This window comes from Saccostrea cucullata, unplaced genomic scaffold (assembly GCF_032062105.1).
Source record: "Saccostrea cucullata isolate Sc308-1 unplaced genomic scaffold, CSIRO_AGI_Scuc_v1 ctg634, whole genome shotgun sequence".
Taxonomy (NCBI): Eukaryota; Metazoa; Mollusca; class Bivalvia; order Ostreida; family Ostreidae; genus Saccostrea; species Saccostrea cuccullata.
Window position 1 is genome coordinate 391307 of NW_026932503.1, and position 18910 is coordinate 410216.

The window sequence follows — 18910 nt, forward strand, 5'->3', positions numbered from 1 at the left end:
TGATTTTGGTCACTTGCGAACCGAATTAATTGCCAAACTCGCAATTTATCAATAGCACAATGCATCTATTACTCACCAATATTATGTTATTAATTATTTATATAAATTATTATTATAATTCATATAATTTTGTAAATGAACCATAGAAAGGGATGTTGATGAGTACCAAAAGTTTTGTACTATTGATAAATAGTTAGTTTGTCATTCAATTTGGTTTGCCAGTATCGAAAATCAACCTGAGAATGCTGCCTCAGGTTTGAGGTGGAGAATTCCTAGTTTTTGTAATGGCGCCGGTTATGATGTTTTCCTGGCACGTAAAATATCAAAATGGTGAAAAAAAGCCTGGAAAACGTCAGATATTTTGAACTTATTATGAAACATGACTGTTAATTTCTTGTTATTAGATGCTTTTTGTTTTAATATATGCATGGTCATTTGTTACTAATTCTGCATTACCCTATCTTTACGGTTTACCTCAAGAAAAATTGGATGAAATATATTGATGTTATTTTGGTGTTGTTGCATTTATACAAGCTATATACATAATATTTGACTATCATGATTCTTGGTGTCATTTTGTACAATACCATAAGCATAAGTCATTTTGATTTAATGAAGATCATATTCATTATGACTATGTGTTTCAACTGACAAGCTATGTCAGAGAAAACGTAATATTTGTCACTAAACAATTTTTCAAAATGCTGACCTTCAATATAACTTGGACTACACAAAGTAAATTCTTGTATCATTTTGTACGGTGTTGCCTACCTAAAAGCATAGAAATCTTGATTTCAATATAACTTGGCACAAAGTAACTACATAAGATACATAATTCTATTATCAGTGAAAAGAAAAACGGTGTGGTTTAAAAATTTTCATGAAATTCAACATGTTCCACCTACAGTTTTTGGATTTCAATATGGCAAAAAAATACCTAAGATACATAATGGTTCTCCTACAGTTTTGGTCTGATTTCAATATACTTAGCACACAAGTAGACTACACTAAAATACATAATTCTGTGTATAAATTTTTGATTTCAATAAGCGGTGTTGCTATTATTTAAAAATAGAAATTTCTATGAAATTCTTTACTCCATGATAGAACAGTTTTGGTTTGATTTCAATATAAAATGGCACACAAGTAGACTACACTAATTACACTTGATTTAGAGCAGGTATATTTTAATTGTATTTTTTGCATGATACAAAATTCTGTATATCAAATTTTGATGCTGTGGTTCTGTAGAAATCATGGGTGAACTCCTTTTACAGTTTTGGTCTGATTTCAATATAACTTGGCACACAAGTATTACACTAAGATACAAATTTTTAATCAGTTTTTGACTTTGATGAACATTATTGCTTTGGTTACTAAAAAATTTCTGTCTCAAAACTCCAAATAAATCTACATGTGTGTCAAGTGTTAAAGAAAAATTAATTGTTCTCAAAGTTTCAATATTCCCAACTGCTAAAGAACTTTTCTCTTCCTTTGCTTTAAGTTTGAGCAAGTTTTCTTTGTTTTGAATTTCATATTGACAATTACAGTCATATAAAAAAATACCATGGTTCTTTACATACACTGTCATTCATTTTTCCATGATAGAATATAATGAGGTAGCTGCCCATGAATTCACTTTAGAAGGAAATTGTATTTTTTGCATCAAAATTTGATCTCTGTGATCATGGATGAAACTGTAGTACATTGTTTTAACTTTGCCTAAAGTGCACTATAGATTAACATGTATGTCAAGTGTTAAAGAACAAATTAAGTCAAAATGGCGAGAGTATATTTGCAAATTTTCTTTGTCGTTTCAGTTTGCCCACAGATGTGCAGGCTGAAGCCATTCCAATGATCCTGGGAGGAGGGGATGTTTTAATGGTATATCAGTATTACACACACTTCTGTAGAAACTCCCCCCCAAAAATTTTGCACTTTTATGTAAACTGTTAATGGAATTCTTCTACTGACAGCAGACTGATCACAAACACAGAGAAAAAGAAACTGGCACATTTTAAACAAATGAGAATAAAGACCTGTTGTAAAATAGGATTATAGCTCATTCACATATTAATTTGTAAACACACAAGGGAACTCTTACTAATCTTAAGGTTTCTAATAATAATTTTATCCAACAGAATTTATATTTGACAGGCAGCAGAAACTGGAAGTGGAAAAACGGGGGTAAGGAATGATATCACTTAATTAAAAACCAAGTTTAAATTTTTCTCTCTTTTCAAGAAGTATATTGACCTTTCGCATTTTGAAACAAAATTTCAATTAGGTAAGATGTAATTATTATTATATTTCAGGCATTTTGTCTGCCAATCATCCAGATTGTGTACGAGACACTTCGAGACCAACAGGAAGGAAAAGGGAGCAAACTCTCCTCACACCATGCTGGTAATGATCAAAATAAAAAGGATGAATTTGTTTATTTGATTAATTGTTTTCATTTCACTGGTAAATCCCACTCTGTTATGCATAAAGTAGTGGGCGAAGGGGTAGGGTGGAAATCTTCCCATGTTAATGTATTCATAAGAAAATTTCTTGTTGGAACTTTTCCCTTAAACCCCTTCACCACACAATAACATTTCTTGAAACAATTTTTGCTCGTCAAAGATTTTCTGGTAAAATATCAGCTGATATCAAAGTAATATTTTATTACAGATAATGTTAGACTTTGTATTTTACCATATTTTGGAGATATTTTAGTCTAAAACTGTAGAAGAAGAAAATTTGCAGGGGAAGATGTTTTTTACAGTTATTTAAACTGGGTATAAATTGGATATGTTATTTGAATAAAGTTGATATGTACTTTGCATATTTTTAGGTCATTCATCTAGTGCACATTGGAAGATGAATCCATATGACAGGGGTGATGCCATGGGTAGGAATTCATATTTCATTTAATATTAAATTCATATATGGAATCCTAATTTTAAAGAACACAGACCTTGAGATATATCTTAGATTTAATTACTTTGACTACAATTTATTTTCTTTATCTCTGATCAAGGAAAACTTTGAGATACAAAAGTTTGAAGTTAAAATACTGAATAAAAAAGGGTTGGGACTTTTCAATCACTTTGACATACACAGTATTTGAGATATATGGGTTTCTGAGATACTGAAGTATTGCTGTATGTTAAATATATACATTCTTGTTCTTGATAATTTTTACTCCTACATTCTACCTCTAATGGTATCCTTGAAGCACAAATATTTGATTTGTGGAAAAAGTCTTGTAAACATTGTTTAAAACTCGATATATAGTTAGGGTTTCCTTATGAGCTAGAGTCTGATGTTTGAGAGTTGTTGGTTAATATTTGATATTTTCTTTACCCAGCAATTGACCCAGAGGGACTGTTATGTCAGGCCAGAGATCCCCAGGGCTGGCACGGCACCAGGAGTAACAAAGCCGTGGTGGGGGGAGGTAAGGTGTTACACAGAAATGTACTACATAGTACTACTAGCAAGTAGAGGGAATTAAAGTTTCAAACGACAAAGTTTCGTAAAATACAGTTGTTGAAGATTTTTTTTTTCTCTGAAGTAATTCAATCGATTTAAAGGTGTAGTTAAACGATAAATAAAAGTTTATGTAGTTAAAAAAAAACATGGATTTAATAAATATTAACTCAAATATTGTGAAAAGGAATTTTGTTTATAGAGGCAAAACTAATCCAGAGCAATAACAGTGATGTAGTATTAAAATAAAAGAGAAGGACCTGCATTGTATCATTAAAAGAAAAACGAAAATGTTAAATTGTAGCAATTTCCTTGTAAATTTTACAGGGAAGTACTATTATGAGGCCACAGTAACAGATGAGGGTTTATGTCGAGTGGGCTGGTCCACAGATAAGGCTACTCTGGAACTGGGTATAGACAAGTTTGGATTCGGATTTGGGGGGACTGGAAAGAAGTCCTGGGGCAAGCAGTTTGACAGTTATGGAGAGGTGAGAGGTCAAGCCAAATAATTATGTCAATGGCTGTGCAAGATTCTAAAGCATTAGTGCCACCATTTGGTATAAAAAAAGAAGAAAAATATACAAATGTTGTTTTATTCAGGCTTATGGAATCAACGACACCATTGGTTGTTATCTGGATTTAGACAAATTGGAAATCAAGTGGTCAAAAAATGGTAAGAGTAACACAATGAAAATTTGTGAATTTTTCAGTTAACGCTTCGTATAGTATAAAATTTTAGGATTTAATGAAAGTCTCATGATATGAATTAATTTTCCAATTAAATGCCCTGACTTCATAAATATCAAATAAAACGATTCCAAAAATATTTTTCAGGAGTGGATTTTGGTAAAGCTTATGACATCCAAGCACATCTTAAAAATGAGAAGTTCTATGCTGCTGTTACTCTAAAGGTATGGAATTTATGATGCCAAATAATTTATAATACATAAATGTTTTATTTTTTCCACAAAAAAAAAATTCTATTTCTTTTATAAAAAATTTATAAATATTAGGTCCAATCACCCTTGTATAAGAGGGAAAAAACTTCAATTTGGATAAATGACATTTCTGTATAACATTGTCAAATTAATAGGCCAATTCTATTCAAACTTTGCCCTGCTGATATGTCGAAATTGTTTACATTTTAATTATAAAATCAGATTTAATTTCTTTTGGGAAATCATTTGCAATTGAAACAAAATGTTAATGTCTTCATCTTCTTTTTTTTTTTTTTTTTTTCTTCTCATGGTATTATCTTTCATATTCTGATTTTAGATATTTCTTTATGATTATTGTAGAATGCTGAAATGAAGTTCAACTTTGGAAATACTCCATTCAAATATCCACCCAAGGTAAGAAAAGGCTACTTTTTGAAAGGAACATTGAACTAATGGTAACTACCTGTAACTATTTGTGGTTAATTTCTTATGGAATTTTGGAAGCATTTAATAATCTAAAGGGGGGGTCAACATTACCGCTACATCGCCAAAAATTTCAACTCATTACCGCTACATTTTTTCAAATTTTCAACCGATCATTACCGCTACATTTTTTCAGTTGAAAACAACTCATTACCGCTACACATTGATTCAGCCAGGTATGCAGGTACGAAATATAAATTTCAATCACAAAGTCAAAGAATTCAGCACATTGTTTAACAGTAACTGTTCTCATTCTAAAATTTTTGGCAATGTTGAAAGAAGTTAAATATATGACAGTGTGAAATAAAACGTTAGGTTGCTACCATGTAAGCATAAACTGCTTCAAATAATAAAATATAATACTTAGTCCATGCATCTCATTCTACACATTTTGGAGTTGCGTGTGAATGGGGGATTTTGTACTTCAGGATACGGGTCTTATGCACGTATATGTTGTACTTATGTCAATCTGAACACGCACAAGTGGCTGGCTAACGAAATAGGCAATGTAGCGGTAATGTAACGTTTTTTGTCGCGGTAATGACTATGTAGCGGTAATGAAAATTTTGAAAATGTAGCGGTAATGATATGCACCCATCTAAAGAATACTCCTATTTTTTTATCGACACAGTAACAGCTTAAAATACAGTGAAAATTGTGAAAGTTTCAAAAATTTACTGCATTTAAGTCTCTCAGGCCTCAAAAGTTACTTGTTCTTAAAATGCTAGAGATAGATTCACAAATAATGCAAGATCTTGTCCAAATTTTAGTTATTCACAAAAATGTTTAAACTTTTCCTTGTAATTATTTTTTCAGGGTGGATTTATTGCAGTATGTAATGCAGCCTCTGAGCATGTTGTGCAGTCCAGGATTGTAGGTATGTTTGTAATTTCTTTATACATTTCTATTTATTATTTGAACTATCTGGGTCACACAACCGATGTAGATGTACTCTTATCCTTGAATTTTGTGCATACTGCATTGCCTTCTATCAAACAGCGTTGTATGTATTTCAAATATACTTCACACAATTATGAAAATGAAGTTGCATGCCCCAGGATAGGGCAAAGTTTGAATATGTGTTAAAGCTCAAAGACTCCTTACAGTTTTACAGTTGGATATTAATGTAGTACATAAATTGTTTATGTAACAAGATTTATCATGAAAAATTTTATTTCTCTTAAAGATGTGAAATTTATGTCCCTTTGTTCATGCTCAAGAATGGAGGTTAGTGATTAAAACTTTAAGCATCAGACTAATAAATTTTAAAATAATGCAGCATGGTTACAAATTCTAAAGTAAGAACAAATTTCACAGTCATTTTCAACAAATAATTATGAAGTTTATAGTATATCTGACACATCTTGTAAGACAAAATAAGGGAACCCCATTTTCCTTCAATTGAAAAGTTTTAAGGGGATGGGGGGTCATATGTCAGCTATTAAAGGGATAATACAGTGAAGGTTTTCTGCAATTAAAACTTAACTTAATTATCCCAACTATAATGTAGTCATCATTAAAAAGCTGACCAAAGTGAATTTTTATTGACTTTGGTCCATTTTTCCACTGAGATCTTAGGTTATAAGTAAATCTATATTGAGCTATTATAGAAGAAAAAATGCATCCCTGTTTCAAGTATTGTTTGCTTAGGAAATTCAAGACTAGAGAGAGATAAATACAAATTTATTTCCATGAGAGTGAATGTTCTGTTATGAATACATTCAATTTGATAAACTTATAAGACTTGCTCCTGAGGAATTAATTCTCATCAATTCTGAAGTGTTGCTCTCTCGTGGTATGAACAATAACATTTATCTGCATTAGATGTAGAGTGTATAGGAAAAACAGTTCACTGAAAGTTCAGATTTGTTTATCTTTTATTTTACAAGTGCTTTTAAAGAAGTTATCATCTGGCAGAGTAATAAGTATTTTCATAATGAGTTCATTATTTGTGGAGTAGGGTACTGCGATTTTTTTTTCAACATCTTTCAAACAGATGTAAATGAAAAACAAAACATTTTTTGCCCAAAAGTTCAAATTACATTGGTGAGTTAAATAAAATTTTGAAAATATGTTTCCTAACTAAGCACAAGTATAATTGCTAGATAATATAATTATGAATTCTTACAAGTCTAGATTATATATTTTAATTGTAGAATTGAATAAGAGATCAATACGCAACTTAAGATATGTATTTTTTTAGTTGATAAGACTACACAAAATAATAATTGCTAGCGCTCTCAAGTGCTAGCAACTACATTAGTCCATATTTCTGGAATATGCATGCTCGGCTTCACGGTCGGGCATTCTGGGAAAACTTCACGGTCTAGCAATCTGTGACTATAGATAGACTGTACGATAACAATTTCGTTGTGTCATTAAATAACTCTGGCCTTTTCTGTTTGATTCTGAAGTTTGTTTATTTATTGTGTAACGTACACTTTAAAGTTTACTACACAACAAAAGCTTATATAAACTCATATAATGCCAATATTCTAGACATTTAGCTTCGAGATATGCCACCTATCTGGATAATACTGTCAAACTCATTAAAAATCTTTTTTTTTCTTTTGAAAGTTTGTTGGCAAGACACGATAAGCGATTGATACAATGCAGTTCCACACTAATATTGAGTGCGAAGCTCGAACTGTGAGCTCTAATGACAAAGTTTGAGCGAAGAGTTCTGTACATTCATTCGATAGAATTTTTTTCTGCAGCAGGGCTCCCACTGGACTGAAAATATTTTTCGCCACTTTTCGCGACAAAAGGAAAGGCATACTTACATCTGATTTCTCGACAATGCAATGCACTTTATGTTAGTCATTTTTTCAAATATGTTTATCTGACACAGACATTGTTTTAAATTTGTAATGTTTAAAGCTTTAATCATGGTAGTATCCATTTAAAAAAAAAAAACTTATGTTGGAATTATACAATAAATTTGAAATTGAATTGATATCAGTCAACTTGATCTTGACAGAAAATGTCCTCTTGTTTATTTTTTTTTTGCCTGTGAGGGAGGGAGGGGGGGGGGGTCAAAGACCTAGTAAAAAAATGACATTTTTTAAAAATAGAAATTTCATCATTTCATTAATCAATTGTGAAAAGAAATAATTAAAAAGTAATGAAAATTACGTTTGAAAGTTGACTTTATTTTAACAACTTGTAGACTCCAGGGTTTAATATGCAAGCTCATGTTATTGTAAATAATTCAGTGTTATTTACCAATTAAAGATAATTCTGTTTCCAAACCAATTTCTTTTTCACTCTTTGTCAGTTTATGGTTATTTAATGTACACATTTTTCAATTTTAATCAGGTAAAATTTGAAGCCATTCTTTACCATGTTTCCCTACTTTCGGTTTTAAAAAAACGATCTACATAGATCCAGATTTTGTTGATAAAAATCTTTATTTTCTAACTTCTTATCTTAATAACACTTTATACCCCCTTGTTTAATCCAAATTATATTATTTCAAGCAATTTTGTAACCCTTTATTGCTCCAGGCCAGTTACCTAATCAGCTGTGATTTCCTACATGTAGGTTTCAGTTTTCACACCTCTGATGCATTAAATAAACATAGGGACTTATCTGTGTACATTGAATAAACAAAGGAACTAACCAGGACTACTCAAATTTTGTACATGGTACATCAAAAAAATTCATTTTCGCCACTTATGAATTTCTTTTCGCCACTTTTGAAAAAAATTCGCAATTGGCGACAATGGCGAATCACAGCTCGAACTTTGGACCTACAATGCATAGCTTCCTATACAAAAGCTAAAGCAACGTTCTTAGGGGAAAAACAACAAAAGTTTAAACAAATACATAAACTGGCCTTGATTTAATGAATTTATAGCAGAAAAATAGTCAGTAAAACATTTCTTCATAAAAATCACCGGTTTAGGCTTCGGTCGGTAATGCAACATGAATATGATGTCATGTGACGTCAGAGTTTAGACGCACTGACATCCAGAACACCGCGGGCCTTTCACAGAAAAAACATCTGTGAAAGGCCTGAGGTTTTCTGGATGGACCTACCAAATGTCGTGCGGTTTGATGAGCCAGATCTAAATTAAAACTGAATAAGTATCTGTGCTCGCCCTAACGGTTGCACCGTCAACATATTATAATTTTAATTCTATAGAATATACTTCACAAATAATTATAACTCTATCAGACTCCATCCTCTTAAAAATTAAAGAGTTCAGTAAAAAAATCAGTTGATCACGAACCTTCCTTTCTGTGTTTAAAAATTGCTACAGCGCTGGCTCACCTTTCTTTTTTAAAAGATGAACTTGTCATTATTAAAATAGCAAGTTATACTAGCACTTTTTTTTTCATTAAATATGTTTGTTTTTCCAACAAACCATTTTACTTTGAAAAATATTGTCCTGTTACAACATTTACAATGTATGTCAGTAAAAGCACTGTCAAATACGCAAGTTTTGAGATTATCTCCCTTGGTGCGCTGTTTCGTTGATGAGGGGAGTTTAACATAAACAGACAGGTGGGACAGATATTTATATATTAGATGTACTGCATCATTGATAAATTAAACTGGTTTATCGTAACTACATAATTGTCAGGATGCAATCTTCAACTCAAGTAGAAATGAATTTATGTAAAGGCGTCATTTTTTAAAGCAAAATAATCAGAACAAAAAAGAAAATATCAATGGATGTGAGACTTTTCAGACGATGGAAGAGATATGGACCTCCAATAAATACAGTACAAATACTTCTGATCATTACACGTCGGCAATCTAAATGACAAATTGTTTCTTTTCCTTATTAGAACTTAAAAAACCACTTCTCTTTTAGAAAATGTTTGTACAATCAAGAAAATCATTTTTGTTAATAAAGACCACGTTACTTCATTTTCAAGTACCCTATAATTGAAAGTAGATTTGTAAACAGACATAGTTGAGCTTTATAAAATCATCAAATGCATCACTGCTTAACATTATTATCTTTCTGTAACATCGTTCATTTATTTTTGTATACAGAAACAACCTGTCCCACCTCCATGCTGAAACAGATACTTTTTGCGCCTCTATCGTAGGAGAGTTACAATTTCGAAACTCGCATAGTAATTGTATATCAAGATTAATATGTTGATCCTTTCTAAATTGAAAAATAGGGAGGAAAAAAAGGTTTAAAAAATAATAAAAATCAAATGAAATGATTAACAGGGAATGTATTGTAGTAAATGCCAGCTTTTTGCTTCCCTTCCTTGGAAACAATCTTTACATTTCCATCAATCAAATGCATTGTAAGTGGGAAATTGTCTGTAAGACTTTGCTTGTGAATGAGAATGTATTAGAATACAAAGATCACCTGCTGAAAATGAAAGGAGAGTTCTAACTCCTATAAGTAATTATTAAATAATGATAAATTACTTAGTGTTTTCCTCCCATGGTTCTCCATTGATTAGTTCCTTAGCCTTATGAATAGGAGTATTGAAGGATGAAATGGACTAAAGTGATTTATTTTGAGCCACAGTATCATTACAGATTAATATGTATAAAATCAACCTGCAGACATGCAATTTTGACGTACAATTGGTCAGAAAACAATTTGCCATTAGGTATTTTTACTTCATAATTAATATACAAACCCATAAAAACATTAATGGTCTGAAAGCCAAATCAACTGGATATTGACCAGATCAGGGAAACGTGATTGTAGAATCACCTTGACAAAGGGCATATCTTGAAGGACATTGTGAACACTTGCAGGATGTGCTTTGTAGCAAGAAAACATTTTACAAGCATATCAAAATGATGGAAAATAAAATTTCTTTTTGAAAAATAACAGTGAATTTTTTCTCTTCAAGTAATTATTCTCATCCAATCAGATGAGTATTTAGCACTATTATTTTTTTGGACAAAAAAATTATCAGACAAATTGTTTTTAGCTTTGTTGTGTGTACCATTTTCAGAGAATAGTCTTTAAAGACCCAATTTTTTTACCGTACGGTTACCTGAGAGGGGGAGTGGTCGAAGTAACAGTGGTGTTAATTACCTGGAGACCCCCAATACCCAAGATGTCAAAAATCTGTGTATACGTAGCATTACACAGGAAGTGTGTTTGGTAATCAGGGTCATCATTACGTGTTTTGTGTCTGGTTTTGAGTGAAACTACGTAAAATAATTATTTTAATATGAAATTTATTTGTAAACTTAACGCATTCATCGTAATCATGGTAATGTTTTGAAGGAAAAAAATAATAAGATACATGTATATCGTTTTGGAAAATGTTTTTCTTACATAAAAGAAAAAATCACGAGTAAAAACTACAAATCAATAATATTTATCTTTTTTAATCTTCAATAAAAGAAATCACTTGATTAAAAAAAGTCTGAATATTGAAATATAAAAAATTATTAATCCACCTATCCATCGTGCATGTGAACATGCATTTACCGCGATCGTTGGCCAAAATATTCCATATTTTTGATTCTTCGTGTGTTAACAAAATTTTATTGTTAGAAAGATTTCTTTTCAGAATCGATCACTATTAATTATCTTCACATTTTCATTACATATCTATACAGATGCTAGAGGAAATTCCAGCTTTAATTCTGACATCAATTTCTGTACAACATCGTGCGGATTGTAGCCATAGTACAAAATAAAACATCTTTTAAAAACTATGCTCTATGCCTTAAAAAAAATTTAAATCATCGGACTTCCAATTACGGCAAATAGAGCTGGTTTCTGTGGACGCGGTCTTTTTTCTACAGATAACGTGGACGATATAACACTTACAAGTAACAAACAGCAGTGAAGATAGAAAAGAAATATTTTATAATGTCAATATTTTAATAATCTACTTTCATTTATTTTTTGAAATAAAATTCAAACATATTGGAGGTTTCTAACCCGCGTGTATACTATGCGGGTATACATGAAAGAGTTTGACGCGTGACCAGGTAATTGTTTTCAAAACATGCAAACTCAGGTTATCAGAAAGCACAGGTAGCTGACCTGTCAATCAAATCAGAAGCTATTGTTTTTTATGATTGACAGGCAGTGAATTATTGATCTTGAATCAGGTAGATTTTGGGGGCGTTAACATAAAATTGGGTGTTTAAGGTGCCTTGACCCCTCTGTTAAGAGAGATAACTCTCTCTCTGGGATAATGATAATTACATGTATTCCTTTATGAAGATGTTTAGTTAAATAGCCATTTTTGTCAAAATTTTGTCTTGCAGGGTATGCTGAAATTGTTTGCAGTTTAAATATGAATTAGATTTCTCACATTATTGTTTATGATTCAACAGAGGGAAATTAAACCTTAGGCAACACATAAAATCAGAATGAGGTGATTAGTATTTCTGTTGGAAAATGAGACCTGTTTTTTTTTCTGATGGAGTTGACCTGTTATGCTTATTACATCATCAAAATGCCCTTATAGTTGATTCAGTTTTTGTGTAATATATCACATGTATTGTATATTTACTATATAAGAGGAGGATGGGTAGAGGATACAATTTCAGTATAAGGGTCATTGATTGTGATGCAATAAACCTGACATTTTAAATAATCTGCAGACCTTATATTTACTACTTGGGTAAAGGAGGATTTGAAGGAACACCAATTTTGGAGAACATTAGATCAAGGTCTTTGGAAAAATAATCACTGAAAAGATGTTCATCATGTGTACCATATATCATTCCATTTACTACATCTTACCTTAATAGTTATAGATTTTACTTTCTCAGTCATGGAGAGGGCTTAAATAAGTTAACTAAGGATTTACAAAGCACAAAATTTTTATATTGAAACATTTTTTTCTCAATCCCCCTCTCGTGTTTATTACACCTAGCTGTAGTTTATATAAATCTTAATTAGATCGTTAGATAACAAAACTGGGTCAGAGATTTCGACATTTTAATACCACTATATCTCTGCTGGAATCATGGTACACAGTCATTTTTTCTGAAAGGAAAAGTGATCCTCGCATCAAATGACTTCCGTTTTCCAGCATTAGTGGTTACGTATAGCCAGCATTAAGGAGATAACGATTAATATATATAAATGAGGTCAACATAACAATGGTGTTTTTTGTATGTCTGTTACATCACAGTTTGAAGGGATTAGGATTTTTAGACGGAGGCTTAGCCTCCGCTCTATTGGTACCGCTCAGCTGCGGCGGAAGGGAATTTGCGATCGCCATCTAGCGGCTAATCACGTTAACTTTGATTATCTTGGTCCCCCGGCTCATTCTTTCCAAGGCAGGAGTACATGAAGCAAAACAGGGACAGGGAACCAGACTAAACTTTGATAAACTGGCCTGCCTGTCTGATATCGGATATGTGCTGTATACAGACAGGTGATCAGTAATGTTTAGAGTCCGCTGCTGACACACTCATTGGCTGATAAAAACTCTCGCTGACATAGAATTTAAATTGTTGGGGAAACCAAAACAGATCACCGAGTGCAGTTCTCTGCATCTGCTTTTGATGCCATTAATCAAATTCGGTCACAATATTTTCCACATACAATATATAATTCCTTTTTTTCTCATGGACCTATAATTATCTCACACCTTTCACCTCACCTGGGGGATTTTAATTAGTTTGCGAAGGTCCTATCACATCAATACCCTACATTACCTAGATAGAAGAAATCTGCAACATTGTTTAATTGAAACTGACATATTTTAAATGTTCACTCACTGACTCAGCAGAGAGCTGCGGCTTGTCTGTTTATAGCTCTGCTGCATCTCCTTATCACATGTTTCAGAATTTAGATGGGACAAACTGACCCACATGTTTCTATGTTTACATGACCAAAACCAAAACTGTGGCTTGAATCTTACTTTGTGGTGTAAATTTAGTAATATTATGGCTAACCTGTGCAAAAAAGAATGCAATAAAACACTGTTGTCATGGAATCTGCAATAGTGACTCAAAGTATGCCCACAAAAAATATATGCAAGGAGTTGAATTTATTAGATTTCCCAAACCTTGGAGAGATATTGAAAAAGTGTCAAGGATGGGTGAATGCTTGTAAACGGTTCATTGGCGGATCCAAGGGAGGGGGGTCCGGGAATTAGAAGCCCACTTTATTTTCTGTCTAGTGGAGAGAGAGAGAGAATGAAACGTTTTCCGAGAATAAATAAAAATACATATACATGTATTTGTACGTCTAACTTATGTATTGAATAGATTGATTCTCACACAATAATTTTCTTCCACTCACTTTTCTTTCAAGAAGGATATGGAAATAACGAACAGTATTCAATCTCAACGTCCATTAAACAAATATATAAAATAAGAGCAGAGCAAACACGGACCTCCGAAACATCAGAGGTGGGATCAGGTGCCATGGAGGAGTGAGCATCCCCTGCCGACCGGTCACACCCGCCGTGTGCTCGTTGTCATAATCAGGAAATAACGGAAAAAATCCGTGGTCAATTCAGTGTATAAATAATGGACTAACAATTGGTATGAAAAACGTCAGTCAGCATTTCATTCAATGATAAATTGTATTTACTGACAAGGTCATTGTATCGACCATTGAATTTACGAAATGATGACTTTAAACGAGACTGTTGATATTCTTGTTTCATCAACTTGCTTGTCAATAATTTACCTCGTTTAAGAAATTGTTCATACGTAGAGCATGCTCTTGCGTATCGAATCAACTGAGATATAAATACTCCGTATGCAGGTGATGAAGGTATATTGCTGCATAAGTAAGGGAAGTTGACGATAGAAAAGTTAAAGTCATCACGTTTATCATATAGCTTGGTTGTTAGATTACCATTAGTGTCTTTTTCAAGTAAAATATCCAAGTATGAAGCAGAAGTGTCGGACTCTGTGGTATCTTTAATCTCAAGCTAACCAGGATATATCGTGTCGACGTAGGAATGGAAATTACCATTATTGATTGACAATACGTCGTCGATATACCTAAATGTAGAGTTAAAGGCCACATTAAGTGTTTTCTTCTTTTCACGCAAAAGATTTTGCATAAATTCTGCTTCATATGAATATAAAAATAAGTCTGCTAATAACGGAGATAAATGATATCATAAATGATATGATTAAAACGGTTCTATATTATATGAACCGTTTTAATCATATCATTTGAAGGAACTAACATGCAACTCTTTGTTTTAAACCCAACCTGCATCCACCACGGATTTTTTTTTCAAACTCGAAAAGAAAATTCTTTGTACTCTTTGGAAATGCTGCAAATCCATTTGATTTTAATTAAGGCTTCAGCAGTTTTTTTTTATTTTTTCTTTAAATTCGGACTGGGGGACAAAAGAAATAAATGGACGTAAACAAATATTATTTACCGAAACCTAAGAGTTATATGGGGTTATATGGACAGTACAACCCTGGAACCCCTCTTTCAAGAGTGGCTGGATCCGCCTCTGAAACGGGAAATATTTTCAACGAAAATGGGTATTATCCGTAAAATCGCGTATAATACTGGATATGAGGGTATCGTTGAATCCACAATATCTAGTCAAGGCGGTGTAATCACTTTATAAAACTTGAACAATGGGATGGCATATTTTGCGGAGTCAACTTTCACTGGACAACAAATACCGGTACCTGTAGAGCTTAGTACATTTCAAGATCTGCACCCAAACAGGCGTTTGTTCTGCTTGATATTTTTCATAATGTTGGAAATATTTGGATCTTCTTTATGTTCATACCCAACACAACAGAACTATTAATTAAAAGTTGAATGTGCATGTAGATCTACACTGTATGCATTGTTATATCTGAATGCTTGTATCTCAGCTCCTTTTAGTCCTGAAGAGTTAGAGATACTAAAGTACTTTTTGGCTTTCTCACATTTCAGGAAGCTCTTACCAGGAGTCACTAAAGAATTGAAATTGATATAGTTTATTGCAATTAGATTGGTTTGTCCTTTTGATGAAAAATAGGAATTCAGTAAATTACATAATTAAACATTAAATTAGACCACGGTAACATAAATGAAGGAGATGTGTTTGTGAAACACTGTTGCCCCCCGCCCCCCCCCCCCCCCCCCCCCCCCCCCCCCCTATATATCCCTTACCATTCAAAAGTCATGGCCAAGGTTAAAGTTTTTTCATAAGTAAAGAATATCGAAGGTCAAGGTCAAAAGGTCAAGTTTGTTAATATCCAATAAAAAGTCTTTCCACAAAAAAAAGATATTTGAAGTAATAATGTCCTGGTATCTACTTTTCAAAAGATATGGCCAACTACCCTTAGGCAAATGTTGGGGTCAGAATATGAATAAAAAAAACAATCATGTTCATTCCAAGCCTCCGTCTATCAGTACTTTCAGTACTTTGATTTTGTTTTATAGCTGTAAGAGCTCTTAGGGGAGGCTGCTGGTGAAGACATGACTGCCTCGTTGCTGTCATTATAGCAAGGAGGTTGTAGTTTTATTGACAGAAATCATTATATTGTTGGAGAAATATGTGCCTCAGATGCATGTCGGCACAATTTAGGATATCATTAAAAGTTTTAAATTGAAAGATGAAGATTTTTTTTGTGCTGACAATTACATAATGTTTAAGACCAGTTTGAACATCAAGATCAGTACAAAATTTTTGAAGAGCTATTTAAAAATGTGTATTGGAAACAATTAGGACTGCCAGATCAAACTTTTTCCAAGGTTGTCGATCTCGATTTAGAGACAATGTTAAGCATGATAAAGAACCATTTTTAAAATCATCTTTCTGGCATTTACGAGGATTGATCCAGAAATAATGTCAAAACTGCTATGAAGTCCTTAATGATCGAAAGTTATCAGCTTAATATACTTTGTGAAAGTGATTGTCTAGCTATATGTCTCTGTCTTTTAATTTTAGAATTTTTCTTTTCAAAAAAGCAATTTCTTCTTCAGTTTTGCTTTATTTGCAATAAAACTTTTTATAAGGACAGAAATCATTCATATAAACCTAAAATAATGTCTTTCATGTTCAAGCACATCATTTTTCCTTCTGCTATTTTAAATTGGTAGAGCCAGCCTCATTAAAGAATTCTGGAGGCACAATGAAACAGCTGCCTGCTGAGACAATTAGAGGAACAAGTTGTCAGTAGTTATCTCTAAAACATTTGTCACCTAAGAATTATAAATGTATTTATATGAACTGCGACACATTTGTCCTTTATTCTCATGAGACAATTAATAAAAAGAAAATCTTTATATAAATTATATATGTAAAATACTTGCCTCAGAATGGTTTTTTCCTCTCTCCCTTTTTAGCTTGCCTGAGCCAAAGGTTCAAGTTCAAATATGTCCATTTTCCGTTGTTGTTGTTGTTGAAACTCATGTGAAAGCATCCTCAGGTAGAGAAGATTCAAATTTTTTAATCATTACCACCTGGGGTAGGATGGGGCCATATTGGGGAATCAAAATTTAACATAGGTATATATAGGAAAAATTTTTGAAAATTCAGATTTTCAACAACAAAAAAATGCCAAGGTGTACAATTCTTTAAATATAAAACTTGCATTAAGGAATTTATACAGAATGAAAACCAGTAGAGCTACATCTTAGAGATTTCAGGTTAATTGAATTAGGTAAAGAAAGGAATATGCTTTCTGCAGGTCTATCACAAAAAGAATGGAGAAAAGCTGATTAACTAACAGGGTTTGACCTTGAGGCACGTCCGACCGACTGATTCTAGTAAAAGATGGGTCTGGTCGGGTAAAATGTCTATGTACTAGACCGACTGGTCGTGTAAGAAAAATAAAGGAACTTATATGTTTTTAAACAAATTTATTATCAATGAAAAATAAAATCAAAATGTTTCTAATTTACCACAAGAAAGAAAACTACATACATAGACCGAAGCGCTATTATTAACAGCAGTCATTGTAGGCATTCGTAACTACTCGGCCACTTTTCTAAAGAGAAACAATAAACTATCGAAATGGCTGAGAAGTTACGATTGTCTTTGTTGAAAGATTCACGTTTACGACATCGGTAAACTGTGTAAATGGCAATAAAACTATATAATGATATATTTTTTACTATTAATACTTAAATTCTCTGAACAGTTTAATTTATGGTATGGTATTGATATTGTATACAAGTTGATTAAGTTAAGTTAGGACTAAACAAGACATGCCGCATGTATATGGCCTAGTTTCGATGTTGACGTGTGCGGGAAGATTTCGTTATTAAAATACAGATTATAAAGATAAACCAATACAATCAAACAGATGATAAAAAAGGGTTATTCAAAAATTATTACTATTTCGTGCTTTAAATATTTTTTCTTTAGTTTGGTCAGGGCTAGTGGTTAAAGGGTCAGTGCTAGTAAAAATTTGCCAGAGTAGCCAGACTGGTCTAGTATTCCAAAATCTTAATGTCAAACCCTGACTAAATTTATGTATATTAAGGGAATTTTTATGAGTAAAAATCTCATTGTTAGGTACATGTATGCCATGTGTTTCTTTATCTATTATGATGCAAATGGGAGTAATATTTAATATGTGTTCAAAAAGTCATATTTTGATTGCTAATTAAATCAAATCTTAGTAGCATTAATGTCAATAATTAAGTTATAAATAATTTTTCTGTCGAAAGTTGATTTTGAAGGCTTTTATGGCTAAGTGTTCAGGCTAATTTGAGTTCAAGTGAAACCCTTTTGACATAAGCTGCATCCTTGGTATTTTCAATCAATAAAGTGTAATCCATCAAACTAGTCACTAAAAACCCTGAGAGCTGAATTTTTTTAAGCATGTGTGATAATTGCTAAAAAGATTTGAATGTTTAGCAACATAATTTCCATATTAGATCCTTTTCTTAGCAGCAGCTGCTTTTTTTTTTAATCACTCAGGGGTTGAATTATAGTAAGAGGAAGGCTGAGTATGTACATGCATCTAGGAGACATTGATCCCATCAGGGGAGATCACTGGTCTTGTACCCTAGTGGTTGGCCATTCAGTTTGGAAGGTCAGGGTTCTATCTTTGTATCTAGCGCTGTGTCAAATGTAAATGTTCAAAAGAGTTACTGCAAGTTCCTTAGTGAAGCACTTCCCCGGAT

General features: G+C 32.5%; 1 protein-coding gene across 2 annotated transcripts in view; it reads left to right on the plus strand.

The window, feature by feature from the left end:
* LOC134235306 (ATP-dependent RNA helicase Ddx1-like) overlaps window positions 1-18910 on the plus strand; it is a 135763-nt gene that overhangs the window by 689 nt on the left and 116164 nt on the right. For both annotated transcript variants that reach the window (XM_062717435.1, XM_062717436.1), the window contains 10 exons: window positions 1821-1884; window positions 2158-2187; window positions 2316-2406; window positions 2837-2893; window positions 3353-3439; window positions 3799-3959; window positions 4072-4144; window positions 4306-4382; window positions 4770-4823; window positions 5709-5769. In XM_062717435.1, the coding sequence (XP_062573419.1) occupies window positions 1821-1884; window positions 2158-2187; window positions 2316-2406; window positions 2837-2893; window positions 3353-3439; window positions 3799-3959; window positions 4072-4144; window positions 4306-4382; window positions 4770-4823; window positions 5709-5769 (755 nt within the window). The remainder of the gene's footprint in view (window positions 1-1820; window positions 1885-2157; window positions 2188-2315; window positions 2407-2836; window positions 2894-3352; window positions 3440-3798; window positions 3960-4071; window positions 4145-4305; window positions 4383-4769; window positions 4824-5708; window positions 5770-18910) is intronic.